The sequence below is a fragment of the Acomys russatus genome, chromosome 4 (assembly GCF_903995435.1).
Source record: "Acomys russatus chromosome 4, mAcoRus1.1, whole genome shotgun sequence".
In the NCBI taxonomy this organism is placed as follows: Eukaryota; Metazoa; Chordata; class Mammalia; order Rodentia; family Muridae; genus Acomys; species Acomys russatus.
In genome coordinates this window covers 46,963,202-46,987,436 of record NC_067140.1, presented here as the reverse complement: position 1 = coordinate 46,987,436, position 24,235 = coordinate 46,963,202, and the positions used below count along the sequence as shown (strand labels likewise).

General features: G+C 38.2%; 1 protein-coding gene across 1 annotated transcript; it reads right to left on the bottom strand.

Annotated features, from left to right (window-relative positions):
- Positions 1-1,667: 1,667 nt before the first annotated feature.
- Positions 1,668-22,711, bottom strand: Ccdc34 (coiled-coil domain containing 34). The gene is made up of 6 exons (XM_051144309.1): positions 22,323-22,711; positions 19,294-19,429; positions 13,001-13,108; positions 6,148-6,306; positions 5,465-5,606; positions 1,668-1,953 (listed from the first exon to the last, which is right to left on the bottom strand). Exons 1-6 carry the CDS (start codon positions 22,667-22,669, stop codon positions 1,739-1,741), a joined length of 1,107 nt encoding a protein of 368 aa, XP_051000266.1. The 5' UTR covers positions 22,670-22,711; the 3' UTR covers positions 1,668-1,738.
- Positions 22,712-24,235: the final 1,524 nt, after the last annotated feature.

Sequence of the window (24,235 nt, the reverse complement as noted above, 5' to 3'; positions counted from 1 at the left end):
TGATATTCGTATTGAAAAATTCAACAATATCTATGGCAGACTTTTAAAGATCTCCCTAATTCCCAAATCCATTTCCAGTTTTTACCATGTAGCTGCTGTCACCTTAATCCAAACATTATGAAATGTCTAGTGGATACTGCAAAAATCTCTCAAATGTGTTTTGTCCTACAACTTCCTCACAGCAGCCAGAATCATGACAAAGCATAAGCAAGATCTTGCAACATCTTGCATAAAGTCTTCCAGAGACTTCCCATTACAATTAGCATATCATGTTCTGATTCAGTGACTAGTAGCTCAACAACTTCTTGAACAGTACTATGATTTATACTAAACAGTTAGAGCTAATAGCTAACGTAGCCTGTGAAATAGGTTTATAAATGTATCTAAAATGCCTAGGAATTCAAGTGTGTATATGTGTGTGTGCGCGTGTGCGTGCGCATGGATGCTCACATGCAAGCCCATGCATGTGTGTAACCATAGAAATATTGCTACCCTGGAAAAATTATTCATCTTCCATCTTTTCTATAAAAGTAAATTCGTTCAAATAGATGATCAGGCTTCTAAAATGTTTGGCCAAACAAAACTGATTCTAAACTATCTGTCCCTAGATCTGGGATAACATGAATACACGTCAAACATACTGTGGGTATTTCTTTACCATTACTACTCTATCACCAAAAATTTGACACTACTAATCTAGCAAACACAAAATATACTCCAAATAGAAATCATATTTAAATAAATTTTCATTTCTTGATCATCATCTAAAAACAAATTTCCTTTTTAAAAATGGAGATTTTTAAAACTTATCAGAAAGTTACAAGTTTTACATTTAAGGTGGCCAATAGTAATCTAATGATGACCCTGATTTCAAAGCTAGCAACCCATTATAATTAGTATATAAAAAGGATTTTATAAAGTGTGACAAAAGATCATCAGTATCTTAACCTCATAAAAACACCAGCCTCAGAGCTACACCAGAAAACAGGATTTAAATTTTTCTCTTAAAAACCCCAACCCTTACTTCTATATTGCAGAACAGTCTTTAAGTTATTTTGTTTTATTCTTTAAAATATTTCCACAGTGAGATGACTTGTGTGGTAAAGGTGTTTGCTGTGCAAGTCTGACAAGCTGAGTTCAATTCTTCGAAGCCACACTGTTGAAGGAGATGCCTATCTGACTCCCTCCAAGCTGTCCCCTGATCTCCACAGTCATGTTGTAGCATATGCATGCCCACATGGATCCGCATACTCATACAAAACAAATAAGTGTAAAAAAGGAAAATTTATAAGATGAATATATAAATTAAAACTAAATTTAAAAATACCTTTAGGGAAAACTGTACTAAAAACCATTAGCAAACACTGAAGCTTATTACTCTACCCCATTTAAGTAAGCTTTACAAGTGCTTGTTTGAACAAATCATTCTTATGTTTATAAGTATAGAACACAAGCAAATAACAAATAGTACAAAGAACACAAGAAAAACTGTTGGTTTATTGATACTATGGTTAGTTTTAATAAAAACTAAAATATAATCACTAAATCAATCACACGGCTTACAAACACCAAAATGTAAAAACTATGTTTAACTCTAAGGATTCCTACAAATTTAAATTTTGGTACCTGTCAATTATCACATCAGATGTTGACTTACTGACTGAGAGGTATTAAGAAATCTGTTCAGAGTTTACACCTCAGAAGCTCTAGATACAAAGGTATGTTATGTCCATATGCTCTATCTTTGGGCAGGGCACAGAGTTACAAGGCAAAGGTTGTTCTTGGCTTTATGAACTGCCAGGGACGACGATGGGCGGGGCTGACTTGTCACAGGGCGCTTACTCTTCTTTCCAGACTCACTCCTAGCTTCTTTAGGAGGGGGCATATGAATTGGCTTCCATGGGATTGGGTTATAAAAAGTTGGTTCTGGGTAGGAATTTCCACTGTAAAAACCTATAATTATTAGAAAATCAGAATGAATAAGAAAGCAATTCTTAGATCAAACGAATCACTTGTCTTTAATTCCTAGAAAAATACTGAAATGACAACAGGACAAAATATCATTGATAAATCATAGACTAACTTAAAACTTTAAGCCTGAAATATTTAAAGAAATAAATATCATTGATAAATCATAGACTAACTTAAAACTTTAAGCCTGAAATATTTAAAGAAATAACATTGTCCCAATGTAGTAATCACTATATCAAACATTAAATGGTAAAAATTCAGAGAAACTGAATAACACTGTGAAAACCTATCTAAATAAAAATACTTATGAAAGTTTCACTATGCAATTTATTTTATAACTCTTAAAACATTTATGTTCTTAATCCAGTCTTGGCAATGGCTAATTGTGTGGTAGTTTCCCTTATCAGATACTAAAGTTTATTTTTTTTTTTAATTTACTTTTTTATAGCTATCTACAATAATTCAAGACTCCTATTTAGAATTTCTGCAGCACTGTCAAATCAGCAAAAATGCACAGTGCCACATTGATTCTGACCACTGACAGGCATTGTGCCAGTGCACATGAACTGTCTACAAAATGCTGACATCTGACAACCCATAATGGGGTGCACGAAGAACAACATTTTATGAATTGGCTTCGAGTCCTCCACTCAGTGCAGAGACACAAATATTGTGCTATGGAATTTGTAACAATGATAACAACAAAGGAACGAGACAGGAGAAGCACAGAATTTGCTGAAAAACAGGGTGCTTGTGAAAATTAAACACATCCAAATTTAAAACATTAAGGTAATAGTTCATTATTATTTTGGTAATTATCTTGTGGTCAATATCTCCATTCTCACTTTACTGTCTTGTCATTAGGTTAAAGTAATTGCCTATCATCATTTTTCCAAACAAAAAGTAAAAAATGTTTTTAAAGGAGTATGCCGTGCCAGTGCTGAGTATCCATAATAGACGATCCTGTGACATGTAAGAGAGGCCTAATCCTGACAGCAGGAATGTGTCTTTCAGACACTCCCAGTCCACTTTGACTGCAAAGATATGTCAACACACACTTCACCAAGACGGTCAAAACAACGTCTGGAGTATGTTCTAGTGTGTGAACAAAACAGAATGGGAGTATTTTAATAATAAATCACTTAAACAAGTGAAGGCAGCTGTCAGCAAGGCATGAGTTTCCAACATGAAGCACAAAGAAAAACATGCATTGCCATTTATAATCAGACCAAGCCTAAAGGCAGGTTGGGTACATTTGTTTGGTCTTGTGCTGTCTAGGAGTCTGTTCTTCAAGAAGAATGCACTGGACCCTGGAAGCTCTGCCTTATACATCGGTAGGAAGAGGAAAAGCAAAATGACCCTATGAGCATATGTCAACTGAGGTTTTATGGTTAAATAAATAACAGGATTATTTTCAAATCTTGGGTCCTGAGCACAGAGTCAGGCATATGCTGAAGTTATACTCTATCACTGAACTACACTGCCAACCATGAGATTTTTTGTTTGCTAGCATTAAAAATCATTGCTTTAAAATGTATGTTTGTGAACTCTTAAAAATAAATTCTGGGAAAACTGGGTTTCTACAAGCAAAAGAATAAAATTAGAGCCATATTTATCACCTTGAACAAAAATAAATCCAAACTAGACAAGAGGCCTAGACAAGAGGCCTAATGTAAGACCTGAAACTTTCAAACTGCTAGAAAAAAATGGGTGTAACACTTTAGGATACAGGCACAGGCAAAGACTTTCGGAAAATGACATAGTAGTGCAGGAAAAAACAAAACAAAACCAGAAACCAACAAATGAAATTATGAAGCTTCTGCATAGCACAGTAACAATGATCAGATTAAAAAAATAGCAAGCAGGATGTGGAAGAGTCTGTGGCAACTATACACTTTTACATAGAAGATTCACAGTCTTAATCTAAACAGAACTGCAAAAATGAAATACCCAAAGAACAAACCATCCGATCAATAAATGGGCTGATGAACTGACTGGGTAACTCTGAAAAATAAGTACAAATAGCCAATAGGGATTTGACAGAGCTGCCAGGCTTGGTGGTGTACATCCTAATTAATGAACTTGAGAAGCAGAGGAGGGTCATTGCTTTGAGACTGTCTCAAAAATACATTAAAAAAATATTCTCAACATTCTTAGTCTTGAAGCAATTAAAATCACTTTGAGACCTGTCTTACTCTAGTCAAAATGGCTGTCACCAAGAAAACAAATGCAAGGCTGGAGAGATGGTTCAGTGGTTAAAAGCACTGTTTGCTCTTCCAGAGGTCCTGAGTTCAATTCCCAGCAGCCACATGATATCTCACAACCATCTATACTGCTTCTGGAATGCAGGAGTACATGGAGATAGAGAACTCATATACACATTTAAAAATATAAATTAAAAGGAAAAAAAGTTGTTAAAAAAAGAAAAGAAAAAATAAAACAAATGCTGGCAAGTGTGTGGGGGAAAGAGGAGCCCTCTGATGGTGGCAATGTAACATGATAAAGCCACTTCAGAAAGAAGTTAGGTTTTCAAAAATAAAAAAACAAACAAAGAACAACAAACAATAGAAAGAGAACTGCCGTATGACCTAGTTCTTGAGTATAGACATGAAAGATGTAAAGTCGGTATACCATAGAGATATTCACACATTCATGTTTATTATTGCCTGAATCACAGTAGCTAGGAAGTGGAATCAGCCTGGATGTGTGTCAAAGATGAATGATAATGGTAAAGAAAATGTGGTTCATAGAGAATCGAAATTTTATTCTAACAGGAAAAAAAAAAAAAAAAAAAGAAATCATGACATTTTGAGGAAAATGGATGAAACTGGGAATCATGTTAAGAGAAGCAAGCTAGACTAGGAAAAGCAAATGCCTCGTGTGACTCCTCATATGTAAAGCCTGGAATTAAAATTAAGTAGATGTGTATGCTCTGTACATATCCTGAAAAAGGATCATGAGAGGGACGGCTGGATCTAAAGAGGTGAGAGAAAAATAAGACAATGGATCATCAGTGACACAAAAGAAGAAAGAAAGAAACAGGAGCAGGGTGGGAAGAAGAGCAGAGCGAGCTGTCATGGCTCGTGTGCGTGAGTCCCAGTGTGGCAGCACATGCCTGAGAGTCCAGGACTCAGAAACCTATGGCAAGACATTCCTAGGTTCAAAGCCAGCCTGGGCAACAAAGAAAGACTTTCAAAATAACAAGATAAGATAAAATGTAAGTGTGAAGTTTTACAACTATTGCCTTTAAGAAATATATTTATATATTAACTGCACAAAGAGCAATAAATTTATAGTATTTCTTTAGCAACATATAGTTATAATCTTCTAGAAATCAATAATTTCAAAGAAAAGTTACTTTTATACATTTCTATTTCTACCAAAGAGAAGTGTGTGTGTGTGTGTGTGTGTGTGTGTGTGTGTGTGTGTGTGTGTGTGTAGTATCTGCTTCTGCAAACCACACTTATGTAAGCCACATGACATAAAAACCAACCTGTAAGCTTTCCACTGGCGTAACCATAGCTCTGTGCAGCTGGACGAGGTTTATTTTTTGCATTTTCCAACCATTCCTTAAACTTTTTTTCTGCTATTTCCTTTTTCTCCTGTAATTCTGCTTGCCGTTGCTTTTCTTTTTCCTTAAAATGACAAGACCAAAGAATTCCCTGGGGTATTCTGTAACTAAATATTCCAGTCAGGTCTTACTGTTTGTTTGTCTCCCCCCCCCCCCCCCCCCCGGTTATTTCTGCCCTACTGACACACTGGCCATAAAACTGAACTGTGTCTCTATAATCAAAGAGCAAAAGTGAACATGATCAGAGATGTGGCATTAAAGTGTCTACCACTGAAGAACAATTAAGATATCAAATCCACAAAACGAAAAGTGCAAGTTTATCTCAGAAGGATAACAATTACAAGCAGTAAAACAACTACAAAATATCATAAAAATGATCAAAGCAGTAACAAAAATTTTGAACCTAATAAATATCCACAGGCTTATTCATAATTTTCAAAGAATACCATAAATACATATTCATTTTGAAGCTTAAACACAAAATAACATAAGGATAGTTTGTATATTTTATACTTAAACAGTGTTAACTAAGTAATTATGTTTTTCATTTCTAAAATACACATATAAATACCAACGTATGTGCACTGACTGGTGACGTAAAATACCTTCTCTCTTTTCTTCTTCTCACACTTCTCAGCGTTTTTTTTCTTCAACCATTCTTGATATTTTTCTTTTGCTTTTTCTTGCAAATATTCTTTTGCCAGTTTCTTTGCTGCTTTTTCTTCCATTTCTTTATTAATTTTTTGTTCCCTTTCTTTCCTTTCCTTCAATAAAAATGAAGGAATTTTAATTGAAGTATCTGTAATATCTGTAATTCCTGTTATAGCAGGAAGGCTACTCTGAGCTAGGGACAGTGAATGGTAGGTACTCAAGAAAGGCTCACTGCGTTAGCGCATAAAGACTACCATCTGCTGATCATCCTGACTGGAGACAGTATTTTTCCTCGCACTCTAAATATGAGGCACGCATGCACACATTTCCTCGACTGTCTGCCCATGCAAATCCCTGGATAAATCAGCACCGTCAGTGAGTTCTAGAGGGCAAATCCACAGTGCTTTAGAGCACAAACAGGTAAATGTTTGGCTACAAAATTTCTACATAGATTCAAAGTCAAAAGCCAGTTCACACCTGCAAGGCCAACATTTAGGAAGAAAGGGCAGACGAATATAACTTTGATGCGAGTCTAAGCTACATAGTAAGTTCTAGGCCAATCAGGCTACAGAGTGAAATAGAAAAAGTAGGGGAGGGGAAGGGAGGAGAGGCTAGCAAGTGAAGACATAAAAGTCAAATCCGGTCTAGAAGCCTCCTGCAATTGTTTTATGGAAAACACTTAAAGATATAGACACAGGCAAGGACTTTGTGAAAATGAATACACTAGCAAGGAAACAAGCCCAAGAATCAACAAATAGGATTACGTGAAATAAAGAGCATAGAAAACAATCACCAGAATACAGACAGCTTGCAGAATGAGGGAAACAAAAGCAAAAACTTTGCCAACCACACACCAGACAGGGGAGCCACAATGTAGGATCCCTAGAGCGCAAAAGTCAAAGATTCAAAGAACAAATCCAATCAGAAAATGGGCTCATAAACTCAACAGACAGTTCTCAATAAAGTCTGAGGCCTCCTTAGCCATTAGGCAAATGAGTTACAACTGCTTTGAGATTGTCTTATTCTAGTCAAAATGGCTGTCCTCAAGAAAACAATGCTGGCAGGGATATGGGGAAAGAAGAACACACCCTCTCCTCTTGGTGGTAATGTAAATTAGTACAGCCACTATGGAAATCAGCGTGGAGGCCTCGTAAACTAAAAACACATCTAATAGGACCCCGATCTCCAGCTACTTCCCCAACACTAGGTTACAGTATTTAGAGATACTGTGCATTCATGTTTGTTGCTTCACTATTCACAAGAGCTGGAAAATGAGACTAGCCTACATGTCCATCAAAAGAGACTAGATAAAGAAAACATGGCTTATATACAGTGGAATTTTTATCCCAGCATAAGGAAAAAATGAAATATAACATTTTAAGGAAAATGGAATTGGAAATCACAAGCTAGATCCAGAAAGGCATTAATCACAAGACAACTCTTATAAGGAGAACCTAGATGTAAAACCAAATGTGTGTGTGTGTGTGTGTGTGTGTGTGTGTGTGTGTCTGTGTGTGTGTGTGTCACATGAAACTAAAAAAAGGGATCAGAAGATAAAAGTAGAGGAGGAACTCTTAAGAGGGGAGGAAAAGATAGAGCAATGACTACAATACACCTGACATGAAAGATAAAGATAGCAAACTAACCAGGGGGCAGGCTGGGAGTGCAGGGAGGGCAGACAGGCAATGAGAATCAGTTAGAGCAACATGCATTGACTCATACATAGGAAAATACCATCATGAAACCCATTATTTTGTATGCTAGCTTTAAAATGAAAATAAAAACATAAACCATTAAAATCAGGGCCAGGAGACATGGCTTAGTAGTTAGGCACACTAACTGCTCCTCCAGAGAACTGAGGTTCATTTTCTAGAACCTACATAGTAGTTCATAACTGTCTGTGACTCTTTTCCAGGAGATGCAACTCTTTCTCTCCTGGCCTCTGCAGGTACTATGCATGCACGTAGTGCACAGACATAAAGACAGACTGAACACATCCATTTTTTTTAATTTAAAGAAAAATAAATGGCAAGTAATATTTTCTCATCACATATATATCTGCCAAGGGACTTGGGCCTGGATATAAACTTCCAAGGCTGGAGATCTCTCTCAGAGCCCTTGCCTGGCATGTGTGTGTAATCACCAGCACTAGAAAAGCAAACAAAATCCAGTGACAGCTATGGTAGCATGCATGTGTAGAGTAGTAGCTGTTCAGAAGAGAGAAAGAACTACTTGGGTGCAGGAGTTCAAAGACTGCATCGGCAACTTGGCAACCCCATCTCAAAGAGATATGTAATCCTGCTTTTTATATCTTTAGAGAGAGTGAGGGTTGAGGACTGAATCCAGACCTTTATGCATGTTAAATATAAGCTATGTCATTAGGCCAAATTTTTGCATGAATAACAACACCTTCCAAAAATAGGCAAAAGATACATAAAACAAAAGTAAACTACAAAAGAGATAGAAAATGTCAAAATGTGTTATTGACTCAATTTGCCCCACTCCATTCCTGAGCTGCTATTGTAATTCCCAGCATGATTACATTTAAGGTAACTGAATTGAACTGAAGTCATAATGGTGGAATCTTAGTCTTAGAATGCTGATTTTGTTAGAGAAAAGGAAGTAATACTGGGGTGTATGTATGTATATAAAGCCATGCAAAGAACAAAAACAGATTTTTTTTCCTGCAAACCAAGTGAACAGTTTGAACTTGTTCATCTTTTCCTTTTGATTTTTAGGCTCCCAGACTGTAAAAAAAAAAAAAAATTATCTTCCATTTTTTTAAACATCTAGCTAGACAAATAACATAAATTTCCCAGTGAGACTAATAAAATAAGAAAAGGTGCTAAACATCATTACATCTCAGAGTGACTAAACACAGCGATGCACACCACTGCATGCTGACTAGAGAAGGACTTAAAATAAAATGATGGTAAGATACAGCTTGACAAAGGCCAATTAGATCTTCATGTTAATGACAGGGACATAAAATGATACGAGCACTTTACAAAAGTTTGGTGATTCTCATAAAGTTGAAACAGTTTCCATGCAGCCCAGCAACTGAGCTCTAAAGCATTTGCCTAAGACAAACGAAAACAAACATCCATTTGTATCAGAGTATAAACTGAAAACAACTCAATTTCCTATTAGGTAGTGGATGAGTAAGCAATCTGTGCTATTTCACAGGATATTAGGACAATAAAAAGGAATCAAAAATATATAAAATGCTATGATAAAATTAAACACAAAAAATGAACTCAAAGGAGTGTACATCCTATCATCGTATTTAAATAAATTCTAGGAAAGGCAGATCTAATTTCCGGAAGAGGAATATTGTGTTACCGTGTGGCTGGGGCCAGCTTGGGGTAAGGAGCAGGATGCTGAGTGTAAGTGGACATAAGGAACTTTCTGGAATGACAGCAATGCTCTACCGCCTGGGCATACAAGTTTATCAAGCTTCACAAACTTACAATTGATACATTAGATGTAAGTTATAGCCCAATGAAATAAAACAACTACACTGCATAGGGATGGTGACAGTAGTCAGAACTAGATACGATCAAGCACTTACCAGCATGCAGAAAAATGACACCATGAATCTAGAACTCTGAATAAAACATGCTAATAAAGAGTTAGGAGAAAATGAATATATGCACACATGCATTTTTAAAATTAGGCAGGCTTTCACCACGACCTAAAGAGAACAGAATGCCTGTAGACAGCAGATAGCAGAGCAGGCTCGTTTCTACCAAGAGAGAAGTGGCTTCAGAGTGTTCTAGCACACTTTTTCCTACACAGGCAGGCACACAATACATCTTCTTTTCAGAAGAAAAAACAAGGACTACTTAAAACTTTCTGGTTGTTTCCTGTGCTTCCTCTAACTGTCCTGCCCCACACAGAAGAAAGGCTGAGCAAACATCAGCTAACAGCTTGAAGGACACACTGATAGCAGGCAGCAGCATCAGTCACAAAGCTCTGAGCTGCAGCCAGAATTGACACAAAATAACACTTGTGTTTGAGAATTAAGTAACCTTAAAGCACTGAAAATAAAGGCCGTTCTCACAAAATATGTATTAACACTAAAAGCCAAGTCTAGAAAGAGCCAGTACACAAATATCAAAATTCCAGATGAGATATGGCCTTGTTTAAAAAGGATTTAACAATTTATAGTTATAAGGAACCAACTTTGTTAATGGATAGATAAGTTCCTTGTCTGATTTTCTGATACAGTACAGTGAAAACGACAGAGGTGGCAGCCGGCTGGGGCTGAACCAGCCTCAAGCAGAGGCAGCAGGGGACCACACACCATGAAATGTAAACAGAGGAGCAAATCCTAGATGCCAGACTGGAAAAGAAGCAGGAGAGCTTCTTTCCAAACAGAAGTTAAGTGTAGGGAAGGCTGGAAAAAGAAACTCAAGAGTTTTTTAAAAAAGAAAAGAGCAAACAATTAACAGGCATAAGAGTTCTGTAGAATTACTGGGTAAATTCAATTCTTCAGGGTTCCTTTTTAACCTATTCTCAAACTTCTGGAATGGCAATTTATACCAGGGCAAGCAACTTCTTTTTCTACCCTATCCCTCCCCCGCCAAAATAAGAAAGAAAAGAAAAAGAGAATTATTTCTATTCCAATAATTGGATTAGCCATTCCATCACCAATTTAAAACAGCAAATATATCACCAATCTGTCAGTATTATCTTCCATTCTTAGACAAATAACAACTATGTATGATTGGCATGGCAAAATTAGCTTAATGAAGTTGAAGAGAGGCTTTCAGATCAGAAAACAGCACTCTACACATGAAGAGCTATTATGATTTATACGTATAAACTTCCAAACGGTATCACCCAAAGTCTTATTATGGTCACTTTTGCTCTTGGCGTTTACTCACAAAGAACACTTCCTGGTTTTATCACACATGAAGCAAGCAAACAAAATCTACAATTAATTTCTAAAGGAAAAAAGAAATGTGCAGATATACATAACTAACCAATATTCTTCTTATAATCACTCTACCTGAAAATATTGGTCCTCTTAGTAATGTAACAAGGCATTAAACTTAAAAGTAAGGACAAATTATAATTAGACATTTTAAAACTTTGTCTCCTACAACTTAAATATTTGTCTCAATTCATAAAAGTAGATTTAAACAATTAAGCAACAACATTCCAACCATAAAACTTAGTGAATTTCAAAGACAAATTCACAATAGCATTTCATTCATTCAGCTTCTCTCTCTTTCCTTCTTCTCCTTCCCCTCCCTCTCCCTCTCTCATTGGCTTGCTTGCTTGTCACCTTGTTTGTTGGAGTGCTAAAACAAAACAAAACTCAGGAGGGTGGAAAGATAAGGGAGGGTAGAGAGACAAGTGTGACCAGAAAGGGTTATCGGGTATGAAATTGTCAAAAGTTATTAAATTGTGGGGGTGGAGGGTAGCAGACTCAATAAAAATCTATTTGTAAGCACTTAAAAACAAAAACAACAATAAAACCAAGGGGCCTAGAGGGATGTCTCAGCAGTTAAGAGTTTTTGTTACTATTTTAGAGAACCAGAGTTCAGTTCCTAGTAACCAAATCAGGCAGCTTACAACCACCTGTCACTCCAGGTCCTAGGGTTCTGATGACTCTTCTGGCCTCTACAGGCAGGCATGCAAGCATGTACACACACACACACACACACACACACACACACACACACACGGGCGCGGGCGCGCGCACGCACACGCGCGCGTGCACGTCTTAAAAAGTTATTAAGGAAATGAACAGCATTAAGAAATAATACATTCTCAAAATTTCTTGGGGGCTAGAAGGTACAGCCAAAGCTCTAGACTAAATTTCTTTAAAACAACAACAACAAAAACTACTTATATCTTAAAAAATACAAATATTTAGGGATGGGAATATAGATGAATGAAAGGAAGATTTTTCTAGTGCATGTGAAGCCACGGGTTATATCCTCACCAGTGGGAGAAATAGCAAATTCTATTTCCTATCTGTGTTTGCTTTACTATAAAATAAACCATGTTTTCCCTCTTAAAGCTTTTCAGTAAAACTACACTAAACGAAGCTGGGTTGTGAATATGTTGCGAGATCTCTCAGAGAAGCCCCGAAACGTACATTACAGATTAAAGCGAAACACAGATGGGAGAAATGCCGAAGAGGAAGTTGGGATCCAAAAGCATGGCGCAGTGCATTAGCCAGCCCGGCTGCAGTTGTAAGCATCTCGCTCTGGAGACAGAGAAGAGGCATGAGAACTAGGGGACTGTCTTACAGACTTCAGCAAGAATAATCTGGCAGTGATAAAAGATGACTGTATTCGCTCAGTATTGTTTCTGGGTAACATATTTATGGTGCTTGAGTTTCTGTTCCAGAACAGGGGAGGAAAGAACAATGCTGAATTCAAGAAGTAACCAGACTAGTCAGAAACAATCATAAAAAGATTAGCAACAAGAATTATGATTATGCCTCAGAAGTAGTAAGAAAAATAAAGCAGATAGAAGAAAGGTTCTATGAAGAGGCAATGGCGTCTTGCCATTGGTTGCTTCAGGAGTTCCCTGAATTACTAGTTTGCAGGTTCAAGACCCTGATATTCCACTAAAGACAGACTTAGTGATAGACTTGCAGGGAGATACCAATGGAAGTCACAGAAGGGCAGAAGCCAGACTCTTGATAAGTGTCTATGAAAGTAAAGGGGGAAAACCCAACAAAATACAAAAGCAAAAAAGCAAAAGATAAACAGTCTTGGATAACGGGGGAGGAAGCAAGACTTAGTAAAAGATGTGAGGTACATGGATGCATTTGGTTTTCTTTACCTGTTGATTTTTCTTCTGAACCCATTCCTTGTGCTTTTCTTCAGCAATTATCTTTCTTTTTTCACGTTCTTCCATTTCTTTTCTTTTTTCTATTTGTTGATTTAATTCCTGTAAGATTTTAAACAAAGAGCAGCACTTAATAGAAATACCCAAATCACATAATTGAAAAAGGCTGAGGCTCAATTAAACATGAATATAACTTCTCTTAGAGGACATATATCACTAGTGACAGTATCTTATTTAACTAACTCTAGAATAAAAGACAGCATTGCTACAACACGTAACTCATTCTGTGGGAATACTAATAATTGGTTGGCAGCAAAACACTAGTTTCTTAGACTAAACTTTAGCAAAATTACTAAAATCAACTTCCCCACATATAAATTTTGGCATTACTGTGAGCTATTGGCAGAATTATAACTTTCTTTTTACAGTTACTAAGAAAAAACCTTCTAGATTCTTAGTGAAAATAAAGGATAAGAATAAAATTAGCCTTAAAATTTTAATTCATAGCTACACCAAAGAAATATAAAGGCATTTAACTTTCCTTAGGGAAAAAAAAATCTGGAGAGTTTTCTACATCGACTTTACAGCTGCTGGGATGTAAAGCAAAACCACGTTCAGATCCCAGATTACTTAACTGCCTTGCTGTCACTAGCATCAACGTGTCTGGGCAGTTCCTTGGGAGAAGGAATGAAGAAAGTACGGCCAATAAAACACAAACTGAATAACACATAACTTTTTACTCATCAGTTAACTCCATGCCCTGGTTCAGAGAAGTGCTCAAACTAGACTTCTCCCTGATTCTGCAATCAATCGCTGCTGACTTCTGTGTTCCCACTCCTTAGTTATTAATAATCAGATACATTTTACACATCTTCCATTAGTTTATTCTTTTACCCATTCTCCCCTTTCCCTAAGACCTACCTATCTGAGCACACATGCCAATAAGGGGGAGAATTTTATCTCAGACTAATTCAGTACTGTAAAGGAAGATAAAACTTACACAAGAAAAAAGTTTTTACACTTTAGAACAAAAACACAGGCTGTCTTGTCTTTTCTCAATTCTACTAGATGGAAGACCACTGCCTCCTTCACTCAGAAACTCTCAACTTTTAAACACTGTCCCTCTAAAAGTAAATTTCCATCTTGGTATTAAGACTTCTTCACTAACTAGCTAGTATTCCTTACTCACTCATGTAATACATTTTTAAAGAATACTTGCTGTATGTCTAACATGAACTGGGTGGTGTGTGCATGTGTGTATGGGTGTGAATGTGCTTGCAATGCTCACATAATGCTTGCGTGTCGAGTGTAGGAATATACATGCTACTGTATACAAGTGCAGATCACAGGACAACTTTTAGGAGTCAGTTTACTCCTTTCACTGTGGGAACTGGGAATCAAACTTGGGTCATCAGGTTTGCAGGCAAAGTACCTTTACCCACGGAGCCAACTCACTGACCCCACCTTGCTTTTTGAGAACAGGGTCTCACTGGGACCTATGGTTCAAATCCCAGAAGCCATCCCATCTCTACTTCCCCAGCACTGGAGTTATAAAACACATGCTACCACAAGTAGCTTTTTAAAGGTCTGAGAAATCACACTTAGGCCTGGGTGTCCATACAGTACACTTTATGGACAGTGCTATCTCCTCAACCCATGAACTACTCTTAAAAATAAAATTAGGGCTGTTTTGAAAATTTCTGTTTATAGAACTATCAGATCTAAATGTAAAGACTTATATACACATATGCACTTGTATGCATGTACACACAGGTGAATACATAGATTATTTTTCCCCTGTGTTTTCTGATACAACTCCAGTCTTTGCCTTATAACATGTAGCACAATAATTTTCCAGCCAGTCTTCCTCAGAATAGTTTTCAAGCCATTAATCACTGTCATCAGCCTTTATCACTAAGAATTCTAAATCACATCCTTTGCCATGAATTCTTGCTTTATAGTATTGAACTTATGCTGGCTTTCTCAAAATGAGGAAATTTGACAGCACACTATGCTTTTGTAACATCTCCATCCACCATCTTATCCTTTAAAGCCATGTCCTCAGAGTTAAAAGCAGTTTCAAAGTTTAAATGTACAACTAGGTGTGAATGATCATACTTATATCCTTTTAAAGGTTCTTCAAATAATCAACAATTGCAGAAGGAGATTACTCAGATCTTAGATTCTGTTTTATGGCTGCCAATTTTCAATTAGCATGAAGGCTAAAAAAGACTCAGTAGTACCTAGAAAATGCTAACACTGACCTAAAGTAGTGGTCTTATTCCAGTAGGTCTTTTAAAATATTTTTTCCATCTGAAATACACATCCCATTCTAGACATCTGGTCATCACCAATGTAGGCCTCTTCCAGGATAGGAGGAGTCTTCACACAAAGGCCCGACATGGTCTTCTGGTATACCACTGAATTTCAACAGGATTATAGCTATTTTCCCAAAGAGTACACACTTTATGGTAAAAATAAAATCAACATGCATTTATACTTCAATATATTGTGACTAAATGCAAAGAAGTTTTAGCCACTGAAGGTGACAGTTAAAACTAAAACAAAATAGCTTTGGCTGTTCTATATCCCACCCGATTGCTTTATCAGAGGCTAATTAGTTAAATGACCGAACTTAATGTGGTGAGAGGAAAAGAGAAAAGAAAAACTATCTGGTTTCTTAAGAATAGGTACTTTACAATTCTGAACACATTTTATTAACGTGTAAGGCTAGTTAATAGAACTAAAGACTACAGAGACAATGGGGCTAGAGAGATGGCTCAGTTGTTAAAAGCATGTTCTTTCCGGGAACCCAAGTTCAGTTCCTAGGACCATGTCAGGTGGACACAACTGCCTGTAACTATAGCTCCAGGTCTAGGCAAGTAGGTAAAGAATTACTCAAAGTGACAAAAATGTAAATAAAATGCGAATAACTGGTGAAATTCAATATGCTGGCTTTTATAATGTTGATGTTCAAGAAGAAGCATAAATATTTAAAATTTGTAAATGGGTAATTTTAATGCCCTAAGATAATTATAAATCTATTTAACAAAACCATCTGAAATGAGTGTGTCTGTTAGTGCAGTAAGACACTTATGAATGAGGCTCATCTTTTCCATGATCTAACTTACCGCATAAAAGAAGAAAACAAAATGTCAGAAATTTGAGAAAAAAGGACGAGTGAGAGGAGGGATAGACTAGGATAGAGGGGTGAATATGGCTAAAGTACATTACATACTTGAATGAAATTCTCATTACAAAACTCCTCACTTTGTGCAACAAATATGCAGTAATAGTTAAGTAGTTAAGATAACTGTGATAGCCTACAACCAAATCTTATAATTTGGGAGGCTGAAGCAGAAAGAACACTGAGTTTGGACCAACCAGGATGACATAGCAAGTTCAGGGACACCTGGAGTACTAAAAAAAAAAAAAAAAATACAGGCTCAAAACTGTCAAAATAGTAAGTGTGAATGGTGACTCATTTATTTCTAAGATATATCTTGATTTTATGGGGAATGGTGTTTATATTGGCAATCAATTTCTGTCTTAATTTTCTGTATCTTGCTGATTTTTAGCTTTAGTAGGAATCTGAGCTGCGCTACTCCTATGGTTTAGAAAACAACAACAACAAAATCTGGGGTCAGGAAAGATTGCTCAGTGGTTAAGTGCGCTGGCTACTCTTGCAGGGTCCTGAGTTCAATTCCCAGCAACCATATGGTGGCTCACAATCATCTGTAATGGGATCTAATTCCCTCTTCTGGTGTGCATGAAGACAGAGCACTCATACACACATGAGCACTCATACATACACGAATAAATAAATCCCTTTTTAAAAAATCTGTGCTTCTGTTGATACAGCTTATAAAAACCAAAGAAGGAATACAATAAATAAGGAAATAAAACAAAATGAAAGGCATAAAAAAATGTACTGATTACAACTCTAAATAATCTGGCAAAAAGCAAAATGGTCAGCCTACATGATGATATCCCTAGCATGTCTGGAACATACAATTCAGAGAAAAGCCAGTGGAGGTGGCATACACCTTTAATCCCAGCACTTGAGAGGCAGAAGCAGGTGGATCTCCATGAGTTCGAGGTCAGCCTAAACTATAAAGCAAATTCTAGGACAGCCAGAGCTACACAGAGAAATCCTGTTAACGAAAAGCCAAAAGAGATTCAGACAAAAATACCTTCATCATGTCAAAATTAAGTAATGATGCAGTACAAGAGTGCCAAATGACCCGAAGCATGAGAGGACTGAGTCCTTACAGATGATCACACCCTTCTGCATGCTTAACCACTGTGGCATGGACTTACATTATTCTAGTTTGTTCTCAATACAGCTAGTCACAGTAATCATTGCCTTCCATGCTCAGTAACAACTGACCTGTACGCTTTCCATACACTAGGCCACATCCCAACAGCATGCTCTTTCCCTTCCACCAAGGCACAGATGGATCTGCTCAAAGTCTAGGTTCTGAATATAGAAAGCCTGGCTCAAATGCATGCTATTAACTACTTTGTTGCTAATGTCTGCCTTGTACATGAAGAAACCAGGGTCAAGAGAATGTAAACTTTCCCAAGCTAAATTCTCAGCCTTGCTCTATGTAACCCCATAGGCTCTCTTACTACTCTTCTCTAATTTAAGAAATGTCTTGCTTTGTATACTGAATAAAAAATTATTTGAAGTAACTCCATTTTCTTTACAAGTGACTTGTCGGGAGGGTCCAGACAAAGCCATAAAGGCCCCATTGGCCTCTCTGCTTTACCACAAGGGAGTGAATCAAACTGTCAGTCTAGTATCAAGTCGATGGGGTTAAAAATGAGCAAAACCAAAATACAGCTGTTGTAAAACAGACATTTCAGATACATATGTATACACATATTCATTTCAGTGTAGTAGAAAATTACACAGAATTGTTACTATGGACAAGTATTTCTACAGATTGCTTTTTTATTTTTTTTTAACTGCAGGATGACCTTGAACTTCTGATCCTTCCACCTCCACCTCCCAGATACTGCAACTGCAGGTTAGGAAATGAGCATCTGCTATCACCCCTGTCAGGTTTATGCCACTCTAGGAGAGGACCCCAGGGCTTCATGAATGCTAGGTAAGCATCCTACCAACTAAGCCAGATCTTCAGCCCTGAACAATTATTTGTAAGAAACACTATATTGAGCCTATGGGAATAAGTCAGTGGCAGAGTCTTTGTCTAGCATGCACAAGGTCCTAAATTTGATTGCCAGTACTGTGAGGGTGAGGGCTGAGGCTAGGCTAGTAAGGTAAGACTCTTGTCTGGGGTTTCAAAAGTACAAATTAATATGCAAAATAAATAAAAAAGCATTAAGAAGATCATGATGACAATGATAAACCAAATTCAGCCACTTTCATGCTTTGTTTCATTTAATCTTTACAAATACCCTGTGATGAGTATAGTTTCGATCCTCTTATACAAATGGAGAAATTGAAGTACAAAAGTTTAAATAGCACAGCTAGTGTCAAGCACCAAGTGAAAAGGTTGTAACTGGGGCTCTTATTAAGCCTTCCTAACACGAAATCATAAGGTCTTCCTTAAGTGCTACTAAGGAAGGGCTTCCCTCACAGGGTACTTTTCCAGGAATGGCTTTACATTTTAGAATACAGAGTAGCTAGTGTGTAATAGGAAACAGCTGAATGAACAGGTACCTACGACCATTTGCGTTATGTCAAGCCTCTTGACTTTTGACTGTCTACCTAGTAAGAAATTCAACACAGAAATAATCAGTTTTAAGACTAACAAGGAAAATTTAATCTAAAACTACAAAGTCTTCAGTGTTTATGATTTTATATGTTAACACGGTCACTAACAGATGAAAATAAATCACACAGTGAACAAATTTTGATACATTATTTTGATACACTAACATATTCCATATATGATATCAGAAAACCACATTGAGATAATATTGAAAAATATTTAATTAGTATTGGGAGTACAACACAAAGGTAAGAACATTTGCCCTGGGTTAAGTTCTCAGAAGAGAGGAATGTTTTCAATGATGTGAAAATATATTAATTTGTAACAGGAAAAAAATGCAGGTTATAAAAGAATTTTATTCTATTTGCTTAAAAATAAGAAACCCTTTAAATTATTTGGCTATGTTTGGATATGAAGATTAAGATGGCAATGTTGGCTGGGCGTGGTTGTGGTTGTGCACACCTTTGATTCTAGCGCTCAAGAAGCAGAGACAAGTGGATCTCTGTGAGCTCAGGATTCAAGAAAGAGATCACTGTTTAGTTTTACCTCTAGAACTTTCTGTTGTAGCCGGCCACGCTCTTCTTTTTCTTTGCCAACAAACCATATCTCCCAAGGTGTCAGGCTGCTTTCCCGTAACTGCACCTGCTTCTGTACTTGTTTATCCTGGGACTCAGGCTCACAGCTACAAGACAGGAAGTACAGCACTGACGAGAGAGAACTCTTTCCACTCAAGGTCATTTAGCTGTACAATGAGAGCAAAATGTGGTATTTCTAACAGTTTGTTTTTTACAAATCCATTTGAATTAGTTTATCCATCAAACTCCCTTTACCTCTAAAAACCACACTATTTAAGAATCCATGGGAGTTTCCCAAAAGCTAATTACTATATTCAATCCTAACCAAACCCTTTCCCCTTTCCCTTCCGTAAACAGTACATGGAAAAAAATCATGTGTATACACACTGAGCAAATAAAAAGCAAAAATGTAGGGATTCTGGGTGAAGGGTAAATAGATTTTTTAAAATAAACATTCTCTTTCAATTTTTAAAAGTTTGATATGTTTTAAATTTAAAAGTTACAAAGAAAACGACACTTCTCTATTACTATGGGATTTTTTTGTTTTTGTTTTTCTCTTTGTTTTCTCTAATTTTTGGTGCTGGGAATTGAACCCAGGGCCTGGAGTATACTGAGTATGCAGCATGAACTACAAAGAACTATATCCCAACAGTCCTGCCTCCTCAGTATTTTATATTATATTATAGTTGAGCCCCTTTGCCAATTTCTTAGAGAACCCACAACTCTTTACCTTCAGCATAAAATCCACACTCCTGAGTGTGACACTCATGAATTGGCTCCTTTTAGCAAACTGATCCAGACTGCATACTTCAGGTTTGCTGAACTGTGGGGTTGATGGATGTGTGATGACATTGTGCTCTGTCTACAGCCTTTCCCTAAAAGTCAAATTCCTTTCCTCTGACTCCACAAAGCCCAATAAATTCTGCACCATTTTTTTAGATGCTGTCTTAACTACTCGGGACTGAAGTGTGAAAGCAGGCTAAACCTAGGTCCTATCAGCTTATTCAGGCGTTGCATGAGACCTAAATATGCCTTGTTCCTTCCTAGAAGGCTCTTTCTCGCTTAGTTTTGGCTCTTTGAAGCTAATGGAAGTCTCAGTAGCCAAGCTGTATTCTGGCGGCCTTTATTCCTATGACATACTGCTTGGTTCTTTTAGAATTCAATAGAAGGTATTCACCAAAGCCTTCAAACTTATTTTTTAAATATGTAAAACCCACTCTGTCCTAAAAGCTCCTGTAAAAAGACTCCTAAAATTCTAACTAAAAGTACCTTTAGGCTGATTAGAGAAGGGCCTCTTTCTGCTTGCTGTAAGAAGTCTGAAAAAATGGCTTGCTTGCTTGTTCTGTGTTGCTTACACCCTCACCATTGTACAACTTTCCCTCCCACCCTTACAAAGGTATCCATGCATTTCAGTGACTTTCATATGAACGCCTTATACTGAAGGGGGTTATCTTGCTAAGAATTCAGTCAGAAACTTAGAGATGCTTCCTCAAGATGCTATAAGGAATATATCTTAAAATGAGGCTGTCTGAGAAATATTCCTGCAGGGACAGGCTCTTTGCTTCATTTTCCATATACTGAGTAATGAGTACATGGTATAAAGAAAGTGAACCTGACAGGAATACGGCAGTATTAAGTAAAGCCTGGACTGCTCATAACTAGCTGCATGCTTCTGAGTCAGACCTAAACAAATAGACAGAAACCATTATCTTCTCCCCGCCCTCACCGCCCCCGCCCCCGGAAACTCTTAAAAGGTTTATTTTTATTTCTGTGTAGCTGTGTATGAATTTATGTGCACCAAATGCAAGCATGCAAGTGCCAGAAGGGAAAAGGAGGGTGTCAGATCTCCTGGAACTGGAGTTGCAGGTACTTGGAATTGAACCTGAATCCTCTGCAAGAGCAGTTAGTACTCTTAACCACAGAGCTGTCTCTCCACCCCAAGCCAGACTTTTTACTATGTATGCTGATACAGTTTTGTTGTTTGTAAAATGGTTGACTTGGGCTTTCATTTTTTGATAGTAGAAGCCTCCTATATCTTGGTTATCGTCACCTCACCCTACCATAACATGTGGCAAATCAGTAAATGTTTGCTGAATGTAATAAAATGTAAATAAGCATATTGAGATGGTGTTAATAATCACCCTGAAGAACATTCACTATTCCATTAGATGTTCCTAGTCAAGGGACTGGAGAGATGGCTCAGGGGTTAAAGATACTGACTCCTCTTCCAGAGGACGATGGTTCAAATCCCAGCACCCACATAGCAGCTCACATATGTCTGTAACTCCAAGATCTGACACTCTCACATAGACATGTATGTAGGCAAAACATCAATGTACATAAAATAAAAGTAAATAGATTTTTAAAATGTTTCTACTCAAATCAGGAATAACTTGTTCCTGCAGAGTAAGAACATTACTGGTGTCCATGCTTGGCTCTTTATATTTAAGGTACCTAGGCAGGAATAGTGGCACACACCTGTAGTCCCAGGACTCGGGAGGCACAGGCAGAGGCAGGTGGATCTCAGTTAGTTCGAGGCCAGCCTGGTCTACAAAGAAATTTCCAGGACAACCAGGCTATTATACAGAGAAACCCTGTCTCAAACAAACAAACAAAACAAAACAACAACAACAACAAAAAAGCCTGCTTACTACAACCTAGTAACTACTACACATTTTCATGCTAAACTTATAAGAACTCTGGAGTCAATTATGTGGGTTTTGAGGATTTTCAAGACTCCTAGCAGCAAAGTTTTGTGTGCTTGCGACTGTGTACACCAAAGTTGCCATGGAGCGTGAGGCTGCAATAATCACAGCTCCAGGAAAAGGCACTAAGAATCAGGGGAAATCAGTGGTTCTTTGTAAGAATTTGCCCAGCTGCACAGCCTTTGCGTTGGAAGACAGGCGGCTATGGGGTTAAGGAGGGCGGCAAAGGGTTCTGAATACCATCTCTAAGGGGTCTTGCTTGACAAGGGCTGTGAGGGCCGGGCTTTGAGTTTACCTGGAGCGCCCCTTTAACTCCATTCCTTCCAGACTCTCCACCATGGCCTCTGACACACGGGCATCTTCGTCCAGGGCTTCTTCATCCTCCCCTTCACTGTCGTCCTCGCCAAATGGAAAGCTCTGGCGGCCAAGGGGAGACAACAGGGACAGGGTGGAGTTGCTGCAGCTCAAAGGCGGCGGCGACAGGCACTCAGTCACCGCCACCTCCTCCAGGCCTGGGCCCCGAGAGTCCGCTATGAAGTTGGCGACGGAGATCGAGGAGGGTCGGGAGTCTGGCTGGCAGCGGGCGAGGAAGCGGGTGCACAGAGTAGGAGAGGCCACCCGCCATGGCCCCGCCGTCTGCATCAGGCCCGCCAAGTTTAAACCGCAGGAGCTGAGTAGGCTGCGCGTTCTCCCAGCAAGCTCTGCGCGCGCGCGCCGGCCAATCAGAGCCAACCTTGGGCCATGTTGTCATAGCGACGCTTGGAGACCACGACAGGCTTTGTCAGGGCCTAGGGAGCTTGGCTTCCTCAGTGCAGAGTTGGGAGGTTCCCCACTGACTGCGTCGGCTCCGCCAGGTCCTGGAGCCCTCCTGACTACTGTGTTTGCTGTGGTGGTGTAGGCCATTTGGTATACGACACGTGTAGGTGTCACTAAGGCAGAAAAAAGCAGAAGCCGAAAGTCATGAATATTACCCCGCTCTCATATAAGGTCAGGGTCATTAAAAACAACAACAACAACAAAACAACTAGCACTCAGGATTAATTTTTTGTTCCTTAGTTTGTTTTTGTTTTGTACATTAGGCTGCAGTCTAGGAAGAGAACTTTATCCAAGCTAAGAATTCTCTTTGGGCACAGTGTATCTGCAAATCGGTTTGTCAGGGTTTGTGAACTTTTTGGCCTTTTAAAGCGTTTCTGTTACTTAGAGAAGTCAGGTGTAATTCTCATAGGTGAGATGGGGAAATAGAAGGACCCAGAGGGTCCTAGAAACCTACAAAAAGAACATCTTGACGGGTGGATCCGGGCCCAGGGGGTTCTGCTTAAACTTGTGCACTAACCAAGGACAATACAAGCAGTAAACATCAAATCCCTACTCTGATCTACCCAATGGACAGGACATTCTCCATAGTTATGTGCAGAATGGGGACTGACTCTAACATGAACTCTGGTGCCCCATATTTGACCACCTCTCCTTGGTGGGGAGGCCTGATGGCACTCAAAGAATAAGCAGGCTACCAAGATGAGACTTGATAACCTATGATCATATAGTGGGGGAGAAGGGCCCCCTCGGTCTTAGACCTAGGGGAGGGGAATAGGGTGAAAGAGGGAGGGAGGGAGGAATGGGAGGATACAAGTGATGGGATAACAATTGAGTTGTAATCTGAATAAATTAATAAAATTTAAAAAAATAAAGCGTTTCTGCCCACACTGCAGCATGTCCATACCAGAGCAGATCATGAGCCAACCTTAAAATATTTCGTTCTTTTTAGAATGAAAATTCAAAAACTGTGTTGCAGCACTTTTCTGGGTACCTCGAGGCACCCTCCTATTAAGAACCGAGGAGCTAGATGAAGCCCACAAGGAAAAGGTGGAAGATACTGCAACGTGCCTTCTCATTTAGGCCCACAAAACTGCATATACTTTTCTAGATTCCGATGTATATTACTGTCAGAAACACCACAAATGAAAAATGAGAATGACTAACACAGCACACAACTTTAATGAGCAAAGATACAAAATCTGACAACTTGTACATCGAACTAAGAAAAGATTTAGCAGTATTGCTGTGCCTCACTCCAGGAAATTATTCCGTATTGTCGGATCTGGTGAAAATCTTCCCTGGTGTACAGAGTGAATCCAGGACAGCCAAGGCTACACAGAGAATCCCTGTCTTGAAAAAACAAAACAAATAACTTTCATCAGAAAACATCCT